General features: G+C 43.4%; 2 protein-coding genes across 7 annotated transcripts in view; one reads left to right on the forward strand and one right to left on the reverse strand.

Annotated features, from left to right (window-relative positions):
• PGPEP1L (pyroglutamyl-peptidase I like) overlaps positions 1-7293 on the forward strand; it is a 28623-nt gene extending 21330 nt beyond the window's left edge. For both annotated transcript variants that reach the window (XM_040077227.1, XM_040077226.1), the window contains exons 3-5: positions 5209-5325; positions 5793-6022; positions 6959-7293. In XM_040077227.1, coding sequence (XP_039933161.1) covers positions 5209-5325; positions 5793-6022; positions 6959-7151 — 540 coding nt within the window. In that variant the 3' untranslated portion in view covers positions 7152-7293. The remainder of the gene's footprint in view (positions 1-5208; positions 5326-5792; positions 6023-6958) is intronic.
• A 1349-nt stretch (positions 7294-8642) lies between these two features.
• IGF1R (insulin like growth factor 1 receptor) overlaps positions 8643-19146 on the reverse strand; it is a 171076-nt gene continuing 160572 nt past the window's right edge. For all 5 annotated transcript variants that reach the window (XM_040077494.2, XM_040077495.2, XM_040077498.2 and 2 more), the window contains exon 21: positions 8643-16255. In XM_040077494.2, the coding sequence (XP_039933428.1) occupies positions 15889-16255 (367 nt within the window). In that variant the 3' untranslated portion in view covers positions 8643-15888. The remainder of the gene's footprint in view (positions 16256-19146) is intronic.

A 19146-nucleotide genomic window follows, 5' to 3' on the forward strand; every position in this document is an offset into this window, starting at 1 on the left:
AGTCTTGAAAATTCCTGCTTGTTTCCTAAATCTGTGTATTAGAACAAATTTAGCTGGGGGATACAAAGACATGGTTTGGATACCTGGCTTTCAGCATCAACTGATTCATTCTCCCTGTCACACACAACAGCCTTTCCTGGAGTTCAGTTACCCTCATAAGGTACCTATGAACAGAGTTATTGTGAGAGGGTCTTTCACATAAGATTTTAGTAATCCCAAGGCAGAAAGAAGGTTACACAGTGAAATCTGAAACTAGTGGGGGAACAGTCAAAGTAGTAAAATTAAATTGGAGCTTTGGTCCAAAATGTGCAAGAAATGACAGATAATACTGGTAAAATGGAAAGCAGGACATGTAAAACAAACCAAGGAGACTGTGCTCTATTATGAAGGCTGAAATAAGTCCATACATTTTTTAATTCTTTTGGACACTGAAATGAGAAAGTCAACTATAGGAAAGTATTAGTAATGACAGAAAGGTGATGTCTCTACAGGACTATAACCATAGTACAAATTTTGGTGACAGCTACTGAATATCTGTTTTGAGAATGAAGTGCACTCAAGCCGAGATGACTGGAAAACAAGGAGCCAGTATGTTTTTCCAAAGACCAAAGCTATAGCAATTCCACCAAAACATACATTTTTTTCTATTCTAGCTTTATTGGGTGAGGAATGCTGAGTGCAGCTTGGTGTGTTTGGTAGAATAAATCTATTGCCCCCCTCCAAGTCACGAGGGATGTTATCCCTACAGGCTGACAAGAAACAAAAATACTTCTGTGATACCTTTCCACACCCCAGTCATGACCCAAGGAGACCCGTAAATTATCTTAACTCCAACTTGACATGTGCCTTAAACCACAAATATTTGTCAGTTGACAGTGTTCTTGCTCATTATTTCCTGATTCCTATTGGTTCTACTTTTGGGTGCAAGATCATCCTCTTCTGGCTGAAAATAGAATATGTTCTTTATCTGCAAGCAAAACAGCCTCGAGCGAGAACGCACCGATGGGATGAGTTTTCTGTAACAATGCCATGAGCTGGCTTCGCCAGGGAGTTACATAACAAGGGCCACAGCATTCCATAACAAAACAGATGTCAGTCCTTGTGCGTGGAGGAGAACAAATCCATTTCCCTCTGATGTGGCACCCTCTATGTGGAATTAATTTGTGTTCAGGCTGGGGCTGCTGCTTTGGTGTCCTACTACCTGGCAAAGGTGGTTAATTCAGGCAATTCAGAGAAACTTGCTGCAAATCTGGAAGTACTTTGGATTTCGATAGGCTTCTCCACAGTAAACAGCAATCTCATAGTATTGTTCCATTGGCCTCATTCATAGGAGTAGCCCTTCGATCTTCAGAAACCTTATGCACATATATTAAAGATAGCAAAATTTAGTATTTACATCTGGAAGTAATCGAGCCTTGGCTTGGGGTACCTGCATGGACCACTGGAGGGACATAAAACCCTCCTGCCAAGTCTCTTTGCTGTGAACCACACAAGTGTGCACTCAAATTCATCCTCAGGAACGTGCTGAGCAGCCAGAACAGACCTACTAAATATGACTGGTCAGGCTTAATGCCTTTGTAGAATTACCCAGAACGATCCTAATTATTACCCCAAAATGAAGTAGGTGCTTATCAAAAGCCTGGATACCACAGCACCCTCAGTGATGATGCAATGCTGATACACACAGTCTTTAAAAGTTCACATCCCAGAAGGGTCCTCATACCAAAAGCATCTGAAATCCTGTAAAAATACATTTAACAGTTCCAGTGTCCTAATTCCAAAGCATAGCCTCCCTCTCTATGCTTTTGAAATGGATCCTTTGCCAAAGAACCATGGCTGCCCTTCTGTGAGCAATACTTGCTCTTACTCACAACTGCTTCCTTAAGCTCCTCCACAAGATGTGGCTGATGGGATCAGCTGTGCTCCAGAACTTCTCTCCTTGCTGTAGGGAGGATCAGAGATTGATCCAATGAGCACACAGCCCATCCCTTCTATGTCCTCATTGGCCACGCAGAAAAATATTATTTCTCTTACAAATTCACTATTTACTACTACTGCCTTTTTGGTAAATAAGCCAATTTCCCCTGAAGTCCTCAGGAATCCAATTATAAATGTGAGTAAATCTCTACAAATCTCTATGTCTACTGGTTTTAAAAGAGTACTTGTCCTGAATTTCCTCTTTTAGAATATGAAGATAAAATTTTCCAAGAACGTAAGGAATGCCCCACTGTTTTTGCATGGACCCAGGTTCTCATCACAGCACGAGGCTCTCACACAAGGCATTCATCAGCATTGCATTCTTCATCCGTGGAGTTTTTGTTCCTCAGCAGGTACCCCTGGCGTGTTCAGGGAAGAGGGGATCAAATGGACCCAAAAGCACCGACAAATCTGTCAATTCAAGGTCCTGGAGAAAAGCTTCAGAGCTCTTACAGACGCCATCACCTGGCCCCGCGTGGTTGTCTAGCACTAGAAAGACAGCTTATCCTTTAGAAACCTGTCTCACTAAGTTTTTTATGGTTCTCATAACTTCATTCACCTGAAATACCCTCGTAAAATATGCACGGAAGCTCTGCCAGCAACACTTTTAATTCTGGAAGTTCAGGACATTCTCACTAAAGGAAAACACCACCAGGTATTTGCTCTGCATTTGCTGACAGATCACACTGAGTTACCACAATGCGGTAGTGCTGCAGCACCACATGGGACCTTCAGGATCCCAGATCCCCTGATTTATTTATTCCATGCTACAGACTGATGGTCCCACCTAATTACCCTTGATCCAAGCCTGTTGCTGTCTCTCCTCCAAAAGTCCTGTCTGCAGCTTGGCACCCAAATGACCTATCAGGGCACTCCACCACCAAGGTCAAAGTCCCCAGTTAATAGGGCACAAATGTAAGTTGAGTGACAACATTCATAGTAATTAAACTGTTAGTGCAAAGAACAGGTCACATTTCCAACTGCTTCTGGGAACTATGTCTGCTATCGGGAGATGAGGATCAGATCTCCCAGTGCAGTTTTTCATCCTGCCACTGACCATGTGGGCTTTGGAAATTTGTCATTTAATCTGTCTCTCTCCCTCTCTGCTTTAGTTTCATCGTCTGTGAAACTAAGACGCTGCTATTCAGTGCCTTCATTTCTGTTTTGGAACCTTCTTACATCCCTGAAGTTTTAAGGTTATCTACAGGATTACAAAAAAACCCAACAACTTATAGCAACCAAAAACCCAAACAAACACATAAACAAAACCCCACTAACCAACCACACAAAACACCTTTGTTTGCAATGCACTTGCAGTCTGGCTGGGCAACTGAAACCGTCTGGTTTCCTTTCTGCACCAACACAAGCAGTTCACAAGATTAACACACGCAACGACCTTCCCAGCAACGCAAATCAGAACTAAGGCAAAATCAGTGATGTTTTCTCGAGTTTTCTAGAAGTTCAAGCTATTTCCAACACAGTGCTTCCAGCACCAGCCTGAGCACAGTGCTGTGCAAATCGCTTCTCTTCGGACCAGAACACCAGTGGACCAAGACTATGACCACAGCTCACAACAGCTCAAGGTCAGCAGCTGATAATGCTGGATTTCTTCTCCCTTCTAGAAAAACTTCCCCAAAAAGAATCTTCATGTTTTCTTTTGAACCACTTTTCCCACAAAACAGTACCCCAAAACTTTTCTCCTCCTTTGAAATTTCCTTTCCTGTTTCAGCTACAAAAGACGGGCACTTGTTCTGCACCAAAGTTAGGAGTAGTCGAGTCCTCTAAGCCTTACAGTTTAAAAGAAGGAATCTCATTAAATGTAAAAATTAAAAATGCTTTAGAAAAGAAAATGCTAATTGTGAACCAGCTGGGGTTTTCTTGTGTGGAGGCTCAGGCACAGTACAGCATTCTTCAGCGAGATGATGCAATGGGCTCTCAAAGACTGTCAGTGCCTGCAGGAAAAAAAGGCTGGCACTGTTCTCCAAATGTGTTTACTTCCCTGCAGGCATTGTTTCCTTGCTTGTGTCAAATAGTTTATTGAGCACAGCTAATCAATGCTTCCGCTGACAAGAAAATTGGAACAGTTTATATAGGAAGTGAGTGTTGAAGGGCAGATTTCCCAGAACTGTGGGCCTCATCCACATGGGAACACTGAGTGAGAAACAAAAACCTGAGAAGACAATGACACTGAATACAGTTACAGGTCTCTTGGGCTAATCAGACACCTCCACTTTTGCCTGTGCCCCCTTAAATACTTAACCTGTGCCAGGTAGTGTTTTACTCAAATGGAACAGGGGCTTTCAAGCACCGTTCTGCTTTTCTGGGACAAAGCTTTCCACCGCAGATGAATTCCTTCTGCATCCTGCCACTGCAGCTGCTTACCTTCTGCTGAGGCCTACGCCTTGTCGTTAGCCCTGTTCCACTGACAAAATCATTTCAAGTCACTTCCACGTGACGTTTATTCCCCAGACCATCTTCCAACCTCCTGGCCAACCTGCTGCTTTGAAGGGTGCCTTTGTTCCTTTCACCTCAATTCTGGGCATATTTTTTTCTTTGGGAAAATTGGTCCTGTATGGAAATTCAACTGTACATAATTAACAGAGAAGTAACATCTCAGTGACATTTCCTTTTACTAGACAAACATTCTAGACCAAAAAATAAATTAAACTCATTCTAAATGTAACTTCCTCGTGTTGACAGTGATCTTCAGCACAGCTCACCTGAACCTGGTCGAGCCACCAGATCTCACGTCCCTGGAGTGAAAAAGTCATGCTTAAGGTGAATTCTCCTTGGTTTTTTCTCTTGACAGTGCAGTTTTGATACCAGATCTTTCAGATAAACGGCTCTTACCTACAGCAAAGCCTATTTAGATGTTTTCAAGGGTAGAGCTTTTCTGAGAGATGCTGTCTCATGGCCCCCCAGGGACCAGTCCCGAAGCAGTAGCCCCTCCCACCCACTGGAGACTGAGCTTCTTCTTGGAAAACACAACAATGGCTCCACATGGACGGACAGACGTGACATTAGCGAACTGTTTAGCACATTTTAATCTCTTCCAGTTAAAAGAGAGGGAGCAACCACAAAACAAATCTCATTGCAGACCAATGTTCAGGAACCATGGGCTAAGGTGTTGCTCTTTCAGGTGTTTCCTCAGCTGAATCACCCCAGTTTCTTTATCACAGTCAGAAATCCAATGCTCCTTCAAGTCCTCAGTGGCTTTTTTTGTAAACACAGGAGCTGTCCAAGAGAGGCCTTGGTGAAAACATCAATCTCCAGATCATGCAGCTGCCAGTGGTTTACCAAAAAGCAAAGGAGCAAGTCTGCAAGATATGGACAACTCTTCAGCCACTGGTGGGTAAAGATGAAGTTACACAATTTCCTCCCCTTCCCTGAATACAATGAAAAAATCTCCAAGAGAGTATTGCAAAACATCAAACAACTCTGGAAAGTGACTAATGAAACTGTGATCAAGGTTCCAAGCAGAAATTCAGAGCACACACTAATTAGCATGCTGGTTTAACCCCATGCCAGTTAAACAGCGTAACTGATGCTGAACAAAGGAAAGGAAAATATCTACCATAAACTGCAAAAAAAAAAAGGGAACTGCAGCTCTGCAGTCCTGCCTAGACACAACAAAAACTACAGCCTAATTTGGTTCTCATTTATAATCCCTTATCAAAATTTTCTTTAGACATGAGTAAGGCTCCCCACCTTGAAGCCGGTAATTCACATAATGCTTGGCGCTTTTGCATCACATGTTTTTAAAAAAGAGGTCTCATTTTTAATTTCCTGTTATTCTCTCTGGTGGGAAAAACCAGCTTACAGTTCACGTTGGGCTGGCTTCATCCGCCACAGCGCTCATCATCCTGGAGCAGTGTGGGAAGAACAAAGGCTACCAGGAGAGGGATGCTTGTGGTTTTCACCCAGAAGGTGCCTGCTGCGTGCTAGACGGCCCAGAAAAGATTGAATCTACAATTAATATGAAGACTCTCTGGAAAAACATCTCAGTGGAAGGGATTGGTATCACCCTTTCCAGAGACGCGGGAAGGTAAATGCCGCCTATCAGGGGCTCACAGAACTCACAGAAACAACTCAGCTCTTTTAACCTTGGGGAATCTTTGCCATGACATCTTCTTCAACATAAATCGCTCTGAAGCAAAGTCTTCAGAGGGGCACAGCTATGAAACTGGGATGGATTTAAATTTTATGTAAAGCAGCCTTCATGAAAAACTACAGCCAGTGGATATTTTTCCATGGATTTGTAAATTCCAAAAGAAACAAGTTCCAACATAGCACACCCTGTGATGAGCAACTCCAGTAAACCTCAGCTATTAAGAGAGTCTGAAAGCAATACTGACTAGTAGCAGATTTTAATCTATTTTTCTCAGCTGGGAGGGATACAAAATGTAAATAGATACACTGGAGAACAGCAGTTACAGGTACTGTTAGAACCAGGCCTGTGATGTCATGTGTTCCGGTAGCATTGAAGCAATTTCCTACCATGCTAGTCTTCACTGGAAAGGAAAACAAAACAGTAGATTTTTTATTTTATTTGAAATAGGAATCAGCTAATATTGGCCCTTAAATTCAAGATTTGCACCTGAATTTTAAAAGGTGGAATGGTAAGAAAATCCCTTCAGACAGGGAGATTTTATGCCTTGGACAAAAACTGTGTTGCATGGTTGCAATTTCCAACAGGGTGTGTAACCTTTCCCACCCCACAAGAATGCCTGTCTTGTGATATTTTCTTTTTTTTATTTAAAGTTCTTTGTGGATGGGTGTCTGAGAAACCAAACCATCAGATAAGCAACATTTGTTTCTCAAACTTGGATTATTTCAGCATTTCCTTTATTCACTAAGCAAATATGTTCTTAATAATTTCATAAACCAGATCTGGTTTGGCTACTTAGAATATTTAAATTTAATCAAGGTTTACTGAACCTTAACTCAGGTTTCTGGTTTTGTTTTCTTCTTAATATTGCAGGTACATCTGTGATTACACCTATTACACTTCTCTGTATTATGGCAATAGAAGAGCTGCTTTCATCCACGTCCCTCCATTATCTGAGTCGGTAACAGCAGAATTTCTAGGAAAAGCATTACAGACCATTATCTTAGCAATGTTAGAACAGTGTGGGGAACAAAGAGAGATGGATCATAGAGGGGGAAAATTATGATTTCTTAGAATGTAATTCCTTACCTCTTAAATGAAGCAGATCTGAAGGTTATTTAAAACCCACACACACAGGATTTTATAGCCCATGTTATTTTCAGTGAAAATTTCCTTGCAAAACCCAACCAACCATTTGCATCTCTTAGAAAAGGCTTCAGGGAAAAAAAACCCAAATGATTGGTGGTTCATATTGCTAACAATAAAGTTGTTCAGATTTCAGAAAGCGTGAAACTGGATTGAAAACATTTTAGATGCTTAATCCTGATTCTATTGGTTACAAAGACATCAGTAAAGACTCACCGACTCCAGATGGATGCTCACAACTGTAAGGACTCAGCACGGGATGGAGGTAACACAGATCCCCCTCAGCCCCTGAGTCCAGAGTTCAGCCCACAAAAAATGTGGATATGGGAGAAACCAAAACACACTTGGGGATTCTGAAGTTCCACAATTCTCTCTTACTGACCTGCTGTAGATGCTGCTTTCCACATCAGCAACGGGCCCCAACTTCGGAGTATAGAGAAAACAAAACCAGCAGGATTTATAATGCTCTTGATAACTTGAGTTCCAAACCAAAACTGCCACTTTCTCCAAACTCTCAGTGCCTGTCCCAAGGGAAAACCGCACGGCCCTTCCACAGAGCACAGCCCAAAGGCAAATCCAACAGTTAAGCTGTCCCAAGAGAGGCAATCCTGAAGCACTGTGCTGTGGGGAGGGTTAGGGCACCTGAGGCTACCTAAAGAACAGGCACCACAGGAGATTCCAAACTGTAAAACATGGGACCAGACTCCTCCACATCTCAAACAGCTCCACACAGAAGGGCTGGGTACCACAGCGGGTCACAGCACTGCCCTCCAGCACACAGGGAATGCCCACACTCTCCTCTGAAATCCTGCTGCCAGGACACAAGGACAAGATGAAATCAGGCAGTGGAACGGAACAGCAGCAGCTTAATCTGGACACCTGGGATTTCCTGAGGGAATCAAAAGTCTATTCCTCAAGCACCACCACCAAAAAGGACAAGAGATGAACAGAACGGCACAGGCAGCTGCTGGGGCTTTGGGCCACCACTGAGCCTTGTTTTAGTCAACATGCTGATGCCGAGTCTGAGGAAGTGGAAACACCAAGATAATATTGGTTTTCTTGCCACTGGCTTTTCCTGTGTTACAGAAAGCTGAAAACCAGGTGCTGGCTGGCTGCCTCACACGGGGATTGCTCTGCAGGTAAATGAATAAATAACAATGCTCACCTTATTCACAGGAACCCCCTCGTGCAAAACCGCTCAAATCTCAGCCATGAAGGATCCAAAAGCTCAGTGTCTCTGGATGAAAATGCTTTTGACTTCAACCAAACAATGGCAGCACTGACTCCTGTTAAGAGCAGCTCAAATTAGATGCAGCCAGAAAGGGCAGAGGAAAACCAGAGCAGCTTTACTCTGAGTTTTCTAACCTGTACTGGCTTTGCATAAGGAGCAACAAAATCAGAAACAAGCAAATGCATACAGAATTCTTTTATTTAACTTAAATCATGTAGTACTGAAACTACTAGAAAAAAGCCGAGTAAGAGAAACTAAAGGAGCCTTAGCTTCAGCCATTCAAAATAGACAAAGTTTCTTCTTTTCATAATGTAAAGAATCCCGAGTATATCGCAATAACAGGAATAAATTCTTACAACAGAATATACAAAAACATTTTGAATTTTTTTTGTTTTTATCTACTGATTCATTTTAATATAAACACAGGAATTTCTTTAGGAATAATTTATACACAGCAAGTCTTTTTATGTAATAAATTGGCCATGTTATTGTTTAATTTTCTCTTAAAAAAATTTAAACAAGAAAAATTGGAAAATGTATTTGCAACTGCATCCATTCCTTAGCACTTTCTAGTTTTTTGTCCCAGAGGTAGACAAACTCTGGCCAATCCTTTCATCTCAAACCTCACTGGTTCAGAAAACAGAAGAGGAGAAAGATGTCCCTGTGCACAGCAGAGAGGTTGGATCTTCAAGATTTTTAAATAACAATAAATAGGGACCCTGCCTTGCTCATTTCAACAAAGCTTCCAATGGTGCTCAACAGCTTTAGAGGCTGCAGACAAGCATCTAAAGTGATAAGAAATTTGCAAAGAGTTCTTCAACAGTAATTACCAAAACCACCTTCCCTCTTTCCCTTATGCAGTGACATCCTTCAAAGCACAGGGCCCCCGTGGCGCAGGTGCTGAGCGGCCCCGGGAGCCTGGGGAGCAGCAAACCCCGCTCTGTTTCCCCGACCAGTGAGGTTCCTGTCATCCATGAAGGTAACTGCCCTAGACAGCAGAGTGAAATGACCAGGTAAGATGATCCCACCCCAACCAGAGGGCTCTGGAAGACCAGGATACTGAAGATACAGAACATTTTCCCAACTCCTTTTCTCACTCGCTGTATACTGGGTCACAAAGCTTGGGCGGGACGGGGGAGAGGGACGAGCCGTGAATTGGCCAAGTCAGTGATTCCTTTTTGGCATATTGTAAAGCTAACTAGTAACTGGTACCATGGAAAAACTGATCACAGACAGACACACCCACACACAGACACAGAAAAGTGCCCTTAAATTATATTTTAGGCATTTATAAACTACAAACATTTTATAAAATTATTCTATGTACTTACAAAACTCAATGAAACATTTAATTAGTTCTTGTAAACCAGATCTTCGTCAACTGACTACCCGTAATCTACTGGACTTAAAGCCCTATTGAAAATGCTAATTAATGGTTACTAATCAACGGAACGCATACCCAAAAAAATATATATGAGCACACACACGCATATGCACACACACCAACTAGTGAAGGCCTAAGGTACTTGCAAAACAGGCCGACTGTAGGTGAGACCGATCCGTACGGGCCGATGACCAACCGCTGTCCCGCTCCTGGTAAGGAATTTTCTGCTCCAGCTGCCGAGTGCAGAGGTTCATTTACAAGTACCAACCATCAGAACTGTTGACACCTGAGCTCTGATGCTGTCCCACAGATTAAGCTCAGGATACTACCTCAAACTTCTGCCAAGCCCTGTGTCTCTGCAAATCCCCACTGCTGCGCCCTTTGTTTTCAGGTGTCCCCCAGAAACTCCTCCATGCTCACTGACCTGGCTGCTCCACATCAGAGGCTGTTCAGCACCTCTGAGCAACCACTTCTGAACCAAGGTGTCCTTCAAAGCCCTCCTGTCTACTTGAGTTCTGTATCTTCAGCACCCCTGGCCACTTGGGTTGTTTCTACACATCATTCTTCAATCCTTGTCTGCACATCTGCTCATGGGTTTAAGTTGCAATATCTGGCTTTATCACTGGTTAGTAAGGAGTGGATCCCTTGCACCTTCCTCCACTGTTGTTCAGCCCAGTGATTGAACACACGGTTGACAAACAAAATAAGAATAACAGGAAACAAGTGTTACTTGTACTAATGGAATGAAAAGGGTTTAAATATATATATATCTATATTATAGATATACATATGCAGATATATATATGTATATATAGATATATATGTATGGAGTTACACCAACAGTAGGAGTGTTGTTCACTTAGACTCGGATTGTACCCAACACCCTTCAGCAGTTCCCAGAGGGCCTGACAGCAGCTCCCTCTGGTCACCAGTCATCCTGGGCAGACTGGGCTTTCTTGCCTTTGTTTTAAGAGACCAAGAGGAGCATCAGTGCAGCCACACCTGGGACCACACAGCACCTGGCACCAGCTGGGAGGAGCAGGGGCATCACACAAGGGTGGCTGCACACCTTGCACCATGCTCGGCTGCCGCCTCTGGTTTATCATCCCCCCTGGGAGCATCTGATTTAGTGCCACGGCTCTGTTTGCACAGCAGCTGTGTTCCCTGCCACCAAACCACCTCCTCTGCCACGGGCACTCTGCAATTCCAGCCAGGAGAGACCCGCAGCCGAGCCCTGCAGTCCCGGCCGCCTGCTCCCCTCGGCGACGGCCGCTCGTTATCCCGCTGCAGGCGAAACGTCTTGGTGCCATTCGTCAAAATGCTGCTTTTCAGGGCTGGGTGGGCTTTTGTGTTTAATTTATAAACAAACTGGATTACTTTAACTTTATTCAAACATAGCTGAAGTTCTAAATAAATTTTCCATACCAGACAAGCCAGTGGTCTCAGGGAAGAACAACATTACAAACCATATTATGACTCTATCAAGCCAACATTAATTCTCAGTTGTTCACATGCACAAACAACTCGATTTACTGTCCAAGGGAAGTCTGCATGAAAAACCCATGTGAATAAAGCTATTCAAAATGCACAAAACACAACAAAAAAAGGCTATGGAAACAAACAGAACAAAAAAGGAATTAAGCTTGAATTGCAAACACAGAATGCAATGGTATCATGAAGGTGGTTTGGTCCAGGAGAGCTGACTGCCATCACGCACACGGACGCGAGGCCGCGTGGCTGTCTTCTACGGAAGTGCTTTTTGAAATGCTTCTCGTGATGCTACGTCATTAGTGTTTCTTCCTAATGCATTGTAAAACCACCTATGTACAATTCTACAAACCAGTAACTCAGACAGTTTTAACAAACCCTCCTAGCCAGCTGAAAGATCTGAGGATCTCCAGTTGTGGTAATCAATATGTGCAAGGGAGGGGAACAGCCACTGCACCCAAAGGTCACTAGAACATCATCAAACATGGAAAACCAAATCAATCTAGTAAAAACTTCCAATTTTGCTGGTTTCTCAGAACTAGGGAGAAACGCTCCCTCCAAAGACAAACTGCAGTAATTAACCACAGCACTGTGTATCCAAGAGGCCGGGTACAACTCCAAGTAGCCAAGCACCACATTACTCAGATACCATAACCAACACCTGCACGAACAGCTGCCAGAGCTGGAAAAAAGGAAACATTATACAGCAAGTGGATGGCAAGCTCGTGTTAGTCCTGTGTGCTTGTAAACCAGTTACATGCTGTCAGAGGGCAGTTAAAATTTGATGGCTGGTCCATCAGAATCCACAGTTGTAATGCATATAAGCAGGGGAAGAAAAGGGAACTGACTTTTTACTGGCACATTAAAAGAAATCAATTCAATGTTAGTTTGGGGGGGGGGGGGGAAAAAAAAAAAAAAAAAAAAAAAATCAGTGCTCTCATCAAACAGAAGCAGCAAACACCAAAGCTGTAAATTTGATGTAGTATTATCATCAGGCAGCCTGTGACAGGTTACGGTCAAGAAAGCAATGCCATCCCATATGAGCCAATTTATTTTTGGGCTCTGATTCAGCCAAATACCTTTTTGATGCTTGTGACATCTGAGCAAGAACTGGCAGGAATGACTTAGTCCATTCTACAGGACAAACAGAAAGACCATTCCCTTTCTTATTTCTTCTGGACCTTCAAACATTGTAAACATTTGATTTCTGTAACAGATTTCAGGAAATACTCACAATTTGAAGTTCCCATGTTGGGTCAGCCGCATTCCCACTCATCCAAAAACATGCAGCATTTTGCTGCTGACCCAAGGGCTGCTGTGACAGCACATTAAAAAGCCCCTGTGTTTCCTTAAAGAACGGTCACCCTAAGTCAGACAACCCTTGGATTTCTCCTCACAACGACAAATTTTAAAAAACTGGAGAAACCCCTTGGAAGTGAGGCAAATATTCTGAGGTGACCCTCTGTGAAAGGCAGTGACTGTTCCCCTCCAGAACCTAGAGCATGTGGTATATGGAGTGAGAGGTTACCAGTATCAACGGCATTTATTGGCTGCTGAGAAATGTGAGATGTATTTTTTTTATATACACACATATAAAAAAATAAGAGTGAGGTAGATAAATGTTTGAAAAAAAAAATCAAAAACTGTCCCCCTGTCATACTCTAAAACCCTTATCTCAGTATTTAAATTCATTATGGGGCATCTCTACAGTGATTTAAACTGATATCACAAAAATAAATAAAAAATCCTACATAGAATACCTTCTTAATTAACTTTTTTGTCTTTTTCATTTTCAGAAGGGAAAAATAACTATGGGACAGAGGCAAGAGAAGATAATGGGACCTAAACTACACAAGCAAAAAGCACTACAAACTTTTAAAAATCTCCAGTCAAAACTAGCAATCAGTATATTTTAACTCATTGTTCTTACTCAAAAGATTTGAACATTTCCATCCCAGAACCACCTCTTCCTGCCATCGTTTGGTTGGATCAGTGCTAAACAAAGGCCTAGACTGGAACTAAGGTAAGATGAGCAACTGGTACGACTCCTTGGGCGTCGACTTCCTGATGGCCCCTCCTTCCCCTCTCACCAAGGCTTCTGCAAATGAACAAGCTCACTCGTCTTTTGTTCTGAGGTTTGGTCTGTGATTTAAGCCACAAGCTTGGACTTGTACAGGTTTCCATAGCTGCCAACACTTCACTGTTTGCCAGCCAAGCCGCCGGCCCCAGCTCCGAGCTTCCCACCAGCCCCACGGAAACGGCGCTGGGGCTTCCCTTTGGCTGGGGGTGGTTTTCTTCACCAGGGGTGGGAAGTGCAGCCCAGCTGCCCTCCACGAGGGCTCCCCTCCGCAAGGGCTTCCCCATCAGGAGGGTGAAGGGCTGGGGTTGGCTGGAGCCAGGCGGTCGATGGCCACCCTAGGAATGCCTGGCATCGCCAGCTGCACCTGGCACAGCTCTCGTTCACAGGGGGAAGGGTTGAAAGAATCTTTTTAAGGATCAGTGACCCAAAAGCCTGGTGTCTGCTGTTGTACCCAACTAATAATTTAAAAAGAATACGTGTGTGTGTGTGTGTGTCTGTGTGGGGATGGGCGGGTGGATGTGTGCCACGACCAGAACAAGCAGGGAGGGCAGGATGGGGTAGGACCCTTGTACAACAATGAATATAAACACTGAACAAGAATGTACTAAATAGTTAACCTTTTGTTTCTGACCTGAGTTTGTATCACGCCTTGCACCGTAAGAGCCTCGCGCGCTGTCTGGGCAGAGGTTAGTGGGAAGGAAGGAAAACTGGGGCTTAAAAACACCACACCACAGCACTGCCAGAGTGTTCCCGTGCGGGGTGTTCCCTTCTTTCTCCCTGTCCCCCTCCAAAGCCCTGTAGCCCACACAGCCAAGATGTTGTAAAACAACTAATGGGAAGGGAAAAAGAAAAAAAAAAAAAAAAAAAAAGGAAAAAAAAAGAAAAAAAAAGGAGGAAATGTATTTATAAAAAGGCATTAAACAGTTCATGGCAAATCATATGAAAGGTATCAGTTACTGGGAAGGAGGAAGTAAAAGTTACACACTATAGTACAAAGCATAAGAAAATTTGTTGAAGTGGAAGGGAAGGGAAGGAGGGCAGACCTGAAGGTTTTCATAGATTAAATCCACAAAGATAAAGAACAAAAAAAATAGCAGCTTTTTTCTGTACAGACATATAGATGAGTATCTGAACCGTAAGAAAGTTATAAAAGTGACACAAAAGACAATGTGTATGCAAATGATCCATGGTCTAACATAGAACTGCAAGACCCTTCGAGAAGTCTTAATAATAAAGAGAAAAGGTCAACAAAGCATCATATACTTGAATCCGGTTACTGCGTTTTTTTGTCTTCTCCAATTTGTGTTTCTAGGTGTTTATTCCTTGCAAGCCTGTGAAGGAAGGCAGGCTGCAGCGATGGAGATCTCGGCCGCTTATTTTCAGCTTTTTCGTAACTCATTTTTGGCGGGCGGTTGACTTTTTTTGAACGAAATGCACGTGTTTGTTTAGCTCACCACTGCCAGTTTTGTCCAGAATTCACTGGGATGGGGACAGGGGTGGAGGGAGGGCTTGTTCTTTACCCCATCCCTTTTATCTTCTCCATCACAAGAAAAAAAAAAAAAAAAATCACATTCTGTCCAGTTTTGAAAAAGATCTAGACAATTTGACTTTTTTTAATATTTTTTTTTAATAACCAGTGCATGACTGAATAGACATATTGGTCAGGATCTGTTTTGAACAGAGCAGTTGATTACTGTGCTCCTTCCATGACTAAAAAAAAAAAAAAAAAAAAAAAAGAAATAAAAAACCAAACAAAAATAGAAAAACAAAGAGTTCTTTTTTTTTTTTTTTTTGGCAAAATTTGGCAGCGTTGAAAATGGTTAACAGCCTTGGACGAATGATGGCCCTTTTTTATTCTTTTATGTGTTCCTAAAAAGATTAAAGAGCAACATTAAAAATCCAGTCTTTTTTAGTTTAGGGGTTTTTTGTGTGTGGTTTTCTTTTGTTTGTTTGTGTTTTTTTATTTGTTTGCGGTTTTTTTTATAAAGACCTACAGTGTTAGGCAGGTGCTTGCAGGGGTACCGGGAACCACCTGGCCTGCGATATCTTTGATCTGATAAAAGTGCTGTACGGTTGAACTTGCACGCAGATATGTTTCCCATTATGAAGCAAAAAGAGAGACAGAAAGAAAGAGAAAGAAGAGAGAGGAGAGAGGAGAGAGAGAGACATCAGATCTCAAGTTTTCTGTTGCTATTAAGTGTTAACATTAAGAGTTTTAAAAGGCCAACTTTGTGCCCCACGACTGGAGTCCTTGACTGAAACGAACATCTGCTTGCATATTGAAAAAAAAAAAAGGAAAGAAAAAGACGGTAACTCGTTTACTGAAAAAAGGGTTCTCCCAAGTGCAGCTATGGCAGTTCTGAAGATCCACTGAGGTACAGTAGGCTTTTGAATATATTGTGATTTTCTTTCTTTCTTCCCCCAATGCCTGTGTTTGTGTGTGTTTTGTTTCTGCGAGGCCGCGGCTCCGAGCATCAGCAGGCCGAGGACTGGGGCAGCGGCAGGGCCCTCTCGTTCTTGCGGCCCCCGTTCATGTGCGCGTACGGCTGTCGCTCCTCGAAGCTGGCCCGCAGCACCACCACGCCGGGGCCGTTCTCGGCCTTGTGTCCTGAGTGCTTGTCAGTGGGTTGCAGGGTGGAGGAGGGGTCTAAAGGAATGCTCTCCATGTTTTCAGTCTCCAGGTCAAGCTCCTCTGTGTCCGGAGGCTTGTTCTCCTCACTGTAGAAGAAGGAGACCTCTTTGAAGGCGGGGTCCAGCTCGTCTTTGATGCTACCGATGATTTCCAGGAAGGAGGGTCTCATTTTCGGGTTGTACTGCCAGCACATGCGCATCAGTTCGAACCTGGGCAGGGAACACACAGGAGAAACATTTACTGAGGTGTTCTAGAGCCACGACTGGGTCAGACCATGCGTTTTAGAGACTCATTCCATTCTGAGGGAAGCCGAAGTGATAGAGCTTTCACAGGCCGAGATCCCCAGGGTTGTGGGTTCAATACCCATAATCAACCACTTAAGAGCTGGACTTGACGATGCTGGTGGGTCCCCTCCACCTCACAATATGCTGTGAATCTCTGTGTCGCATTTCCACCTCCCTTCTCATCACCTATTTACTCCACACACCTGCCCACACCTCCTGTCTCGCGGGTACCTGACATCCAGAACCATCTCATACTTTTGTTCTGACTCGGGATTTCCCTTTTTCCTCTAAACCACCCTGTGCTTACTCAGCCGTAAGCTGCATGACTGTAGATACTCCTGGAGTATCTTTTTCGAACAACTCATCCCGCCCCATCAATACTGACTTGGAAAAAATTAAAATAGGAAATGCATGCAAGGTAAAGCACCACTTTTTCCCCTGAAAGAAGAATATTACATTAAAATTAATTGTAATCCCCAGCGGACATTAGCCAATCTCATCCTCTAATCTTTTTATTTTAAAATTAGCTTGTTTTCATTTACGGCCAGGGATGCATTAATATTTTACAGAGTGTGAGATCATCTGTTTAAAGCACATCCATGATTAGATCTGTACAATGTCCCATGCTGGCAAAACAAAACCACAAAATGAAACAGTAATACAGACATAATGAAAACAGCATTTTCATGACACAGCAAAATTGGATATTCCCAGGAGATCGCCCTGAGCTTTAAACATAACACAAGAAAGGATTTCACCGTCTGTGAAGGTGGAATAGGGATGTCTTCTGTTAACACAGCACAGTAATAGGACAAATTTAAATAAGAAAAGGAAGATTAGCATTAATTCTTCGAGCCAATCCTCTGTGTACACAGTGCTCAGAGGAACACGCTGTGTGGAGGAAGTCACTGCTGGCCAAAACTACTACTCTGTGCTAGAATAAGAATGGATCTAAAAATAAAATAAAGCCAAGAAAGATCTCTCAGTTAAGGTAATGCATATCTCTGACTCACCTGCCAGCACTGGGACCTGTAGCCCCAGTCAGACCCCCTTGGCTTGCTGGGGGTTTATTTCCCACCTCTGCCAGCCTTCCCTTAAGTCAGGTCACCTAAACTTTTAGCTTCAATTCTAGAGAACACCATTATTTCCTACTTCCAGAGATTTTCAGAGCTCAAACGAGCAATTCTATTTCATCCTTTCCTTATCTCTCACTGCCTTGTGCCCTCAGTTTACCACATCTCAAGCATTGGTGTGGGAAGATTTTATTTTTAAATTAAATAGACAAAAAAATTTTTTAAAATGTATCACTCTTTTTGTATAGGACCTAAGTTCCTCCCAGAGTAATGTCCCTGCTCTAGAACAACTCTTCCAGCAGGTCTGACATTGAACTGGAGAACCCATGGCTCTGCAGCCCATGGTGGGTCTGGAGAGAGTTCAGGAGCCCTGGCCTGAAACCAAACCCCAGCAAAGAAAGCCCCCGCCCAGAAACTGGGGAAATTGGGAAATACTGTTGCACCTCCAGTGTGTTCTCAGCTGAAGTGAACCAGCAGAGAGGGCAAGTGGCTGTGTTTGGGCTGCAAACACTGCTGAGTGCTTCAACCAAACCCAAAGCAATCTTCACTGAAGTGCATCTGAAGTGCCCAATATCCCTGCCAGAGCTCCACTGGCACAGCTCCGTGTGAACAAACGTCAGCCACCTGAGAATGGCCTTGTGACACCCAACAAGAGCTGGCAAAACCAGTCTGTGCTGGGAGAACTCCCCGGGTACTCAATGCTGCATTGTAACCGCACGTAGACACGTAAACACTGCCCAAGTCCTGCTTGTTTTCCAGTCTGTGAAAAGCCTTTCAGAGCAAAAGCAAAGCCAGACTATAAAACTGCACCGTACCCTCACCCACAAGCGGTGAGGAAAGCTTGAGACATAAATATATAAAATCCATTTCTGTTACTTCATTGCTGTTTCCCTTCCAGCTGACTGCTGTGTCCCTGAATAGAAGCTTGGCTGGAGCCAGGAACTCTGGATATTCGCTGGCGCTGCGCCCCGAGGCCTAAGGGCAATGCTAAGGAGATACCACAAGCAGCGGAGTAATGCATGTGACATCAGCACAAACAAGGACATGTGATGTTTCTTTTAAGCCATTCCAGATTTAAAAACCCTACAGAGTTCCCATAAAAGGATTTTTTTCTTTCCTTTTTAGCTCTGTGTGTTCGCAGGCCTTGTTTACATTATCTTAAACAAAATAAAAACCTTTCCAATAGACAATGGAGGAATTTACAGGCTGTTAATACAACCTGAGCAGATTTATAAAGTACGTTCCTGACTGGTGGCAAGTGAGCTCCAGGGAGCTGGAGGCACCCCCATGGGCTGGGGGAATAGCCAGCATCCCTCTGCGTATCTTTTGCTCAAGGAATTGAGCAGAAACTGAGTTCTGTTTTGCACCGAGACAATAAAAAAAAAAAAAACCAAAGAGAAAATGGAAAGTTCCTATAGAAGCTGCATTCCATTTGTGCTTTGCAATACACTTGATTTGTTGGGGAAAAGCAAAAGGACCTCTCCTCCCCTGCTGGTGCCGTGTGCTGCCAGTGCCTCTGCAGAGCAGACCCTGGGTTCTAAGCAGGAACAAAGGGAAATCAGCACTGCGTAAATAGTCTACAATGCATGTGGGGGAAGCAATCCTGCTTCAAAAGCAGAGTGGAATTCCAGCCTCCACAACTTTTAAAAGCCCCATGGGAACACACTGTCTGAGAGCTTCAGCTGTACCAAAGCTCGGTGCCACGCAGCCGTCACCTGATGAGCAGTGCCATAACAATGGGAG

Source organism: Hirundo rustica, chromosome 13, assembly GCF_015227805.2.
Source record: "Hirundo rustica isolate bHirRus1 chromosome 13, bHirRus1.pri.v3, whole genome shotgun sequence".
Lineage (NCBI taxonomy): Eukaryota > Metazoa > Chordata > Aves > Passeriformes > Hirundinidae > Hirundo > Hirundo rustica.